Consider the following 9,643-nt stretch of genomic DNA (forward strand, 5'->3'; position numbering starts at 1 on the left):
TTGTCCATGATGTTAAACAGCTTGTGTAACATTCTTCTCTCCACAACCAAAGAAAATTGCGCTTTTGACAACACACTGTTCTTTTTGTAATAATTTAAATAGTTAGATTAGATCATGTAGCATGCTTCACTCATTTCATCCACCTGTGCCTCTCTAATCCAAATCACCTGCACATATGTATATAAGCCTGACTAACTCCTTCCGCTACCATTTCTCAGTTCTCACATCCCTCCCCCTAAAGCCTGTTTCTCACCTCTTTGAATGGGCAGCACAGTGGCCGAGTGGACAGCACTGTGGCCTCATAGCAAGAAGGTCCTGGGTCCAGACCTTGGTCAGTCCAGGATTTTCTGTGTGGAGTTTGCATGTTCTTCCCATGTTTGCGTGGCTTTACCCCAGACACTCTGGTTTCTTCCCACCATCAAAGACGTGAATGCTAAAAATTCATAATTCTGCCAAAGTAATTGTTCTTTTTCTACCACAGGAACCAAGGGAGATCATAAAGCAAGACGCTTCTACAGGTGTACCCCCACCCTGAGTCTCAACCCCAGGTACCTAGCCAGGGGATGCTAACATTAGGACATGGTTATGTTTGCAGTGTTGTGTTTGTTTATGTATGTCAAAGAGAAACAGGAAGTGCTGCAGTGACAGTGACCACTGACCTGCGCTGAAGCACATGCAGAACCCTTCACCTCCAGGCTGTACTTTCCTGTCACTTCCTGCAGCAGCTTCTCCTGGTAGAGCAGTTTGTTGTTCTGATTCACATCAAATGTCAGCTGGCCACTGGGAGACTGGACTGTCACTGTGCTGGAACCCTCTGGACTGAACACTCTGGTGGAGTAGAGAGCCAGAGCCTGGAGAGCCACCACTGTGTCCTACAACACACAACACAACAATTACTTTATGGGCTTAGATCCAAATGGAAATTGTGACTTAGGTCAATCTGGTTTATACATTAAGGAATTTTACATATAGGAATTCACGTTTATAAATTTCAGTTTAAACTTTTAATCTAGATTTTCATACAAAAACAAATACTGGCTGCCTTTAAAGTAAGATAATTACAATTTAAAACACGGCAGTATGCTCAACAGGCATGTATGTGATTTGTAGTAAATGAGTTATTGATAACTAGGGGTGGCTCGATACCACTTTTCCATGTCCGATACCGATACCTGGGCTTTGGGTATTGGCCGATACCGAGTACAATCCGATACCAGTGTAAAATGAATAAGCTGTGCACTGTTTCCCACACATAGACTTGGACCGGCAGACCAGGTATATTTGGCGACCCATTTTAGCATTTTGCAGAGAAAGACAGAGAGAGATGCCACCTCTTAAGTTACAAGACGCAGACACAGTGGTTCTGTGAGAAACACTGCTGTGTTGCTCACTGTGAGGAAGAGCCTGGGAGTCATTCACCATGTGTAGGGCAGCATTATATAAGATTTGGTGTGATTTGGCGCCCCTCCCGATCAGAGTGTAACGTAAATTCACCGCTGTCATGAAACGGGACAGCTGCATGCGGGCAAGACACAGCAAGCCAGCTAATAAGTTATTACTTACTATTCCAACAGAAAGAAGGCCAGCTCGCCATCTGTCCTGCGTACTTTTAGCTTTCAGCTCACAGCAAAGAGTAAAAGCCAGCCCGATAGTTACTCTTGTCTGGTCGCTTGCTCCTTTTTCTCTTGCTCCGGGAAGTTAACAGAGCCTCTGCCATGATATCCATCCTGAGAATACCAAGCTAGCTATTATACTTTTTGCTTCTTCATATAGCTTGCTTGCTAAAAATGCTACTTTAGCTCTCCTAGCAAAATGTTACTGTCTCCCGACGCACTGTTGTCGCATGCGTAGTATGTACTTTATTGAAGTGAACAGATCGGCCCATAGATCAGCCCATTGTCACCAATAACCGATCCAGCTTTTTGGGTCAGAATCGGACCGATATCAATATCGGATCGGTGCCGTCCCAATTGATAACACTGCTGAAGTCCTTCGAATATTGTAAAAACTGACAATTAATTGTTGAGGCACTGTGTAATGTTGCTGTCCTGTGAAAACCATTTATGTGATTTACAACTTTACAGATAAACTTTAGGATTTAATTTTCCTTTATAGGTTGAGAAAAAGCTCTTACTTCATAAGCTGAATAAAACATTTCCAGATGAAAATAGGACTCTTTTTTTTTTGTTATACTGTAAATTTAACTTAAAGTCCAGCTGTCTGGGCTGTACCTGTGTGGAGGAGAAGCCTCCATAATAGTTCTGCTGTCCCGTCAACCATCTGACGATGCTGGTGGCGGCGCCCAGGTCTTCAGCAGCGGGAGAGCCGCTGAGTTTGGCCAGCAGCACATAGGAGCTGATCTCCACAGACAGAGAGGCTGACGTTTCTGTCGCTGTCTGAGACCAGTAGAGGAAACCTCCTGAAAACAGCCATCCACAAACATACAAACAAGCACAGGGTGAGCTACATTCACAGGAATGAAGCCAGAAGGATTTCCTTCATGACTCACCTTGGTTTGATGCAACAGTGTCCAGGTGCTTCAGAAGGTGAGCACGGGTCTCCGTTTCTCCTGCCAGGGTGAAGACGTACGCCAGCAGAGCTGTAGTGTAGGTGTTGCTGAGGTCACTGATGGACTCCCTGAGACAAGACAGGCTCTTGTTCACCACAGGATCCTATAACAGATTCAAAGAACACATTATAATAAATGATCTCAGGACTCAACTGATTTTATTGAGCTTAACAAGCAAGTTTACTCTATTTTATGAGATAGACATTGACTGCTCTTTAATCTAATTCTTAATTTCAGGGAAACATTAGACAAGGGACTTCGAGGCAATAATTCTAAACAACAGTGCAATGTGAGCTTTACAAAGTGAGGAGACAAAGAGAGAATTATTATTATTATTATAATAAAAAAAAAATTATACAAACTTTTCTTCTGTCTGTGTAAAAGTTGTTGGTTTGTGTCTTATAAAGGAAATTCTTTCAGTTTTACAGTTAAAACAGAGAAATCTTTGTATTACAAGGAGTCTACTCACATTTAGGGGCACCTTCATCTCCAAGTAGGCAGCAGTGATGTAAGCACTGAGAGTCACTTCATCAGACACACCACCCTGTAGAGAGGAAGCATCATGCAGACGTTACCATCACTGTAGCTCCAACACAGGCGCCAGATTCAAGTGATTTTGAGCATTTTCATACAATCTCTACAGAGGCTGACCTTCATTCTGTTGTTGAAGAGTTTTCCCAGCTGCTGGAAACAGCCGTTTTCTCGTTGTTTACCATCCAGCCAAGACTTAGACTCTTCAATCTTTTTTGGGTCAATGTAGATGAAAGACTTTGCTTTGGCAAAAGATCTCAGCACAAAAGCAGTCAGCCTGAGGATATTAACACAAGGTCAAACAATAACTGATACAATGAAGTGAAGAGGAAGCACTTGATCTGTGTAATGTTTCACAATAATCAACACAATATACTAAACATATACTTAATGCTTCAGGTTGGTAGCTTAATTAATTAATGCATTGATTAGAAATACTTATGTACAAGCTTGTGTGTTCACATTGCACATTGGTGGTCCTACTGTGAAGAAGTCACATTTTCCATAACATGCAAATGTTTGCAGGATTTTGCCCCACAGTGTGGTTTGTATGGAAAAATGTAGTGCCTAAATGTATTGTAGCTGTGTGAAAAAGTTTTGAACTTGTACATTCAAATGTTTAAATGTGTAAAAAATATCTGAACAAATACTGTAGATTTAAATTTTGTTACACATCTACAGTATGTTTTGTATTTGCAAACCACATTGTACTTGTAAGTGAATCATAGGGCATTTGTAAAACAAGATTTGGCAGGATGTGAAGTCACATCATCTATTTTCTGTTGTAAGTATAAAGTTGTTGTTTTTTTCTTGAGATCAACTGTAAATGTTCCACAACTTGTACATATAATTATACTTTGTGGATGACTGATCAGTGATGTGCTCACCAAGTGTTCCCCGGTCCTGATCCAAATGTGCTGTAAGCACCGTCGCTATGTTTGTAGTTCAGCTGTCTCTGGTAGCCTGTAAAACAAGAGCAATACGCTTATTAGGGCATTAACGATTTACTCAGATTTGAAAGGTATTGTGCATGAATGTGTTAAGAGCGTGTTCATTAAATGTGAAACCATTAACTAAGGGTAAGACTACAAACTAGCAGCTACAAAGTTCCTCCACACAAGTCAAACACAGCATTTTGTAAAGGACAAAAATGGAAGAAATTAATGTGAACTGAATTTTTTGGGACTGTGAAAATTCCTAATTATGAACTGTGAACTAGTTCATTTTAATCTGTGCGAACTGAACTTTGAGCTATGTATATTGTGGAATCGCACAACACTGGCCTCTGATCTCTAATTGCAATGATGAGCACTGTCAAGCGATGACGCACAACAGATCTTCTGCTTATATTGTGTGCAAGCAGCACCAGACTGTTAAAGATGGTAAGTTTTGGATATTTAAAGATCTTAAATGTTTCTTTTATTCTGTAATTTAAAGTTAACAGTGACTCACCACTGGTCAGGAAGTTGGTAGCCTTCTCCTTGATGGCTGCGGTCAGCTGCTGTGTGTTTTCCAGGTACTGGAGGATGTAAATGTTGGGGGCCAGGAGCGCCATGTTCTGCTCTCCACATCCATACGGCATCTTTAGCAGCCCATCCAGGTTCTTCAGGGCTCGGCCCAGAATGTCACCTGCACAAGAACACTGATTCACTAAGACCCTGCAATCAGTTTAACAATGCATGCATTTAGAAAACAGGCTGCAAATACAGACAACACAACCAAATACACAAACACACTGCAAATACACAACAAGAGAGAGAACAGTAAATAATGCTGAACACAACTTTAATGTTGTTGCGGTTTGTGACTCCTGAAGTTATTGAAGTTGGGTCTGTGTATGATCCATTTATGTTTATGTTGTGGGTTTCTTCTGCTACTGCTCTACTCTGCTCATGTGCTGAAAGTGACCACTGCACAAACCATGTAGTACCTTGAAGAGCAAAAAATTATTCTGATGATTATTGTGTAAGTGTATTGTAATATTAACCATCACTATCCAGCCACAAGTGTTGACAGACGGCTTCCTTCACCAAGTAATTACGCTCACCGGACACTTTATTAGGTACACCTGTTCAATTGCTGGTTAACACAAATAGCTAATCAGCTGATCACACGACAACAACTCAATGCATTTAGGCATGTAGACAAAACGTAGCAAAACGTTTTTTTCAACGGAAACAGTGGTGCCTTGAACACCCTGTTGTTGCGCACCACATTTTCCTGCCCCTGTAACACCGTTGTGTTTACAAACTTGTCGCAACTGACTGGGTAACACCTGTGACATGCCCACCAAACAGAAGAAAACATACCTCGAAGCCCATTGCGGAACATTGCAAACGTTTTGAGATTGAACTCGCCCCTGGTCAAGACAACTTGCTCAAGTTCAAACCGAGCATCAGAATGGTGAAGAAAGGGGATTTAAGTGACTTTGAACGTGGCATGGTTGATGGCACCAGATGGGCTGGTCTGAGTATTTCAGAAACTGATGATCTACTGGGATTTTCACGCACAACCATTGTTGTTGTGTGGATGAAAATGGCTTGTTGATGTCAGAGGTCAGAGGAGAATGGGCAGAATGGTTCATAGCGCATCACAGGATAACTGTCTATTCTCCCTGATTAAAAACTTCAGTGAGGATTTAACATTTTGCAGATGGGTTTAATGCAGGAAACCCTGCACACTGGAAGAAACCCTATTTATGTGCACTTTACAGTCTCTCATCTATACCGAACCTGATTATTATCTCTGATTAAAAGCAATTTAGCAGCGAATTGTGGTGTGATGTGGGGTGTCCAGCAGTTAAATATTCTAGATTTCCCAATAAGGGTAGATATAATTGTAAGTTACATGGAAGATTTCAATCAATTAAAATGAATTTATTATCTTACCCAGGACTGATAGTGAAGCACGGGCAGATCCATCAATCATGTTCTCAGGGAGTTGGATGTCTATTTCCTCTGTCACAGCTTCCCCTGTGTACAGACAGAACAAACAACTTTCAGAGAGAAACTCTGTACTGAAACAAAGATGTCATTTTGATTGAAGTAATAGTTTGTGAATTAAAACAAAATTGGAGGTTCTTTGAACATGATCAGCTCTTCCATTAGGTTAATAAAATGTAATAAATGTAGTTAAGTAATGTAATTAAAAAAATATATATACAAATCAGACACCTGCGCTAAACTTGGCACTTGCCATAATCACAATGAAACTAATTTCTACCTGCAAGTACTGAATGTCTCTATTGCATTTTTGACACACTATCTACTCGACTCCTAACACATAGCATTTGGCTCTCTATGTAAACGTTTGACGTGCCATGCCTGGTGTAAAACATACTGACCTTTTGGGCAGAGCAGAAAGTTGTAGGTCTTGGTGATCTCAGTTCCCTCAGCCTGAGGAAGAAATAATATGACTTCCAAAGTTTCCAGCTTGTATTAAATGCAAAAAATAATGGTTAATGGATAAACTTGTCTTTGTCATCTTGTTTTTAAGGTACCAACCTTTACTATGAGAGATCGTGTGACCACGTCGATACGTCCTCTCTCTGGAACGCTCACAATCTCATTGTCACATGAAGTGTGTGATGCCACAGCCTCAGCCGTCACAGACACATTCACAACCCCTAAAAAACATCAACAAGCAGAGTGAAACTTGAGTAACAACTTCTTCAGACCCTGTCGTGTGTCAAAGTGTCACTGAGGTGTATTCTACTGATTCCATAGAGATGAAAAGGAAAGACAGCAACCCTTTAACATTTGACACCAGTGTGGATAAAAGCTTGATCCTCACCCAAGACTGAGGGGGCCATGGTCCAGCTGAGGGTCTTGCGCTCACTGCCACACAAACAGGATGTGTACTGGTCACCAGAGAGCGGAGTGAGGGTGTAGTCTAAAGAGGGTGCTGGAGTCACAGTGACCTGTTCAACAGAAACAACATTTTATAACTGGAGATTTATGGCAAATACAAACAATTTTGAGCTTTAGAAGGTCAAAATTCAGCTTGCAATTTTTTTGCATTTCAACTTTTGATTGGGCCAATCAATTACAGATTTTAACAATACTTTTATGTAAAGGTTGGTATAAAAATAAATTTCCACCAGAGAACAAATTGTAATACCTTGGTTTAAATCCCTGCAAAACTAATGATATTCCATCAGTCTCAGCTGTACTTTGTGTTTATTGCTAATTAGCAACTGTTAGCATGCTAACAAACTCAAATAAAATGGTGGATATGGTAAATATACCTGCTAAACATCAGCATGTTAGCCTGCTGCCATTATCTTCTAGGTCATGTAAAAGCATTGGTTACCATGATGCAGCTGGACAGGTAGTTGAAGGTGGTTGCCTTCAGTTCAAAGTGCTCCCCCCGGATGATGGAGTAAGGGAGGCTGAGCTCCAGGAAGAAGGGCTGGAAGACATTGATCTCTTTACGAGGAGCCAAGCCAAACCCCTGAGGGGACAAACAGAAAGCCTCCGTCTCCCAGGTGGTGATGGTGTCTGGGACAGTGAGGGACACATCCTTTGTTCCAGACTCTCTGAACCAGCAGATACACACAGACACATTCAGTGAGCTGGAAACATACTGACATTCAGTCCCCTCCAAAAGTATTGGAACGGTAAGGAAAATTCCTTTGTTTTTGTTGTTCACTGAAGAGATTTGGGTTTAAGATCAAAAGATGAGGATGAGACAAGAGTTCAGAATTTCAGCTTTTATTTCCTGCTATTCACATCTAGATGTGTTAAACAAATCAGGACATACAACCATTTGTATTAGACCACAGCATTCTTAGGTGAGTAAAAGTAAAAGTAATGGAACAAATAATCTTTAAGTAAATAACATTTAATATTTGCTTGCAATAACTGTCTCAAGCCTGCGACCCATCGACATCACCAAACTGTTGCATTCTTCATTTGTGATGCTATTCCAGGCTTTTACCGCAGCTTCTTTCACTTCTTGTTTGTTTCGGGGGGTTTCTCCCTTCAGTCTCCTCTGAAGGAGGTGAAATGCAGCTCTGTTGGGTTAAGGTCAGCTGATTGACTTGGCCAGTCTGAAACCTTCCACTTTTTCCCCTGATGAAGTCCTTTGTTTTGTTGGCAGTGTGCTTTGGCTCATTGTGCTGCTGCATGAGAAACTTCCTCCCCATTAGTTTCAATGCATTTCTCCGGCAGACAAAATGTTTCTGTCCACTTCTGAATTCATTCTGCTGCTCCCATCATCAGTTCCATCATCAATAAATATTACTGAGCCTGTTCCAGAAGCAGCCATGCACGCCCAAGCCATGACATACCTCCACCAGGCTTCACAGATGAGCTTGTATGCTTCGGATCATAAGCAGTTCCTTTCTTTCTCCACACTTTGGCCTTTCCAGCACTTTGCTAGAGATTAATCTTGGTCTCATCAGTCCATCAGATCGGGTTCCAGGACTTTTGCGGCTCATCTCTGTACTTCTTGGCAAATTTAAATCTGGCCTTGCGATTCTTCCTGCTGATGAGTGGTTTGCATCTTGTGGTGTGGCCTCTATGTTTCTGCTCTCTGAGTCTTCTTCCAACAGTGGATTGTGATACCTTCACCCTGCACTGTGGAGGTCGTTGCTGATGTCACTTACTGCTGTTTTGGGGGTTTTCTTCACAGCTCTCATGATATTTCTGTCATCAACTATAGTTTTCCTTGGCCGACCTGTTGGACGTCTGTTGCTCAGTACACCAGTAGTTTCTTTCTTTTTCAGGACATTCCAAATTGTTGTGCTTGCTATGCCCAATGTTTGTCCAATGGCTCTGGTCGATTTTCCTTCTTTTCTCAGCTTGACAGTGGCTTGCTTTTCTCCCATAGACAGCTCTCTGGTCTTCATGTTGGTTTATCCTCTTTAACAGGAAATGCAGTGTTTATAGGTTTGAACCAAGGATGAAAACTTAGACTAGTCATGCAGAGCTATTTAATGTTTGGGCAATCAGCCTAAAAGGCAACACCTGGGCAACAAGAAACATCTGGCAGTCACATGACAACAATAGTTTCTCACTTGACCCACAATGAGTGGGTTCAAACAAAGGGTGATATGTCCTGAGTTGTTTAACACATCTAGATGTGAATACCAGGAAATGACAGCTGATATTCTGAACTCTTGACTCACAGTCATCTTTTGATCTTAAACCCAAATGTCTTCAGTGAACAAAAACAAAGGAATTTGCCTTACCGTTCCAATACTTTTGAAGGGGACTGTATAGCATGTTGTGCCAGATAGATGTTTTTCTATCGTCAGACGATAGATATTGTCAGTTGTTGTTTATGTTCATTTCATGTTACTTATGTTTGATTGGTGTAGATTTTTAAGGGGGTGGGCGTTAGGGGACAGGGCACAGGAGTTTGGAGGGAAAGAGGGGCAAGTGAGAGTGTAGCCGCTTTCATACGAGAGATAAACGCAGAATGAATATCCGCATATATGTAGGGGTGCAGCTAATGATGATTTTAGTACTCAAAGCTTCTACAGATTATTTAATCAATTCAGCAATACGTCGTTTAAGAAGTACTTTTGCTTCTGATCAG

The 9,643-nt window shown here is 41.3% G+C and overlaps 1 protein-coding gene across 1 annotated transcript; it reads right to left on the reverse strand.

The window, feature by feature from the left end:
* Positions 1-557: 557 nt before the first annotated feature.
* Positions 558-9,236, reverse strand: LOC123986031 (alpha-2-macroglobulin-P-like). The gene is made up of 13 exons (XM_046074084.1): positions 9,231-9,236; positions 7,412-7,699; positions 6,893-7,019; positions 6,604-6,725; positions 6,444-6,495; positions 5,989-6,072; positions 4,553-4,729; positions 3,988-4,063; positions 3,221-3,377; positions 3,039-3,113; positions 2,510-2,672; positions 2,232-2,419; positions 558-872 (listed from the first exon to the last, which is right to left on the reverse strand). The coding sequence occupies exons 1-13, from the start codon at positions 9,234-9,236 to the stop codon at positions 573-575; spliced, it is 1,815 nt and encodes a 604-aa protein (XP_045930040.1). The 3' UTR covers positions 558-572.
* Between the last annotated feature and the right edge of the window lie 407 nt (positions 9,237-9,643).

Source organism: Micropterus dolomieu, linkage group LG17 (genome assembly GCF_021292245.1).
Source record: "Micropterus dolomieu isolate WLL.071019.BEF.003 ecotype Adirondacks linkage group LG17, ASM2129224v1, whole genome shotgun sequence".
NCBI classification, from domain to species: Eukaryota; Metazoa; Chordata; class Actinopteri; order Centrarchiformes; family Centrarchidae; genus Micropterus; species Micropterus dolomieu.

Coding starts and splice junctions, on each gene's coding strand:
- LOC123986031 (XM_046074084.1), bottom strand. Junction 6,073..6,443: donor CTTTCTGCTCTGCCCAAAAG/GTCAGTATGTTT, acceptor GTCTGTACACAG/GGGAAGCTGTGACAGAGGAA. Junction 4,064..4,552: donor TACCAACTTCCTGACCAGTG/GTGAGTCACTGT, acceptor CTTGTTTTACAG/GCTACCAGAGACAGCTGAAC.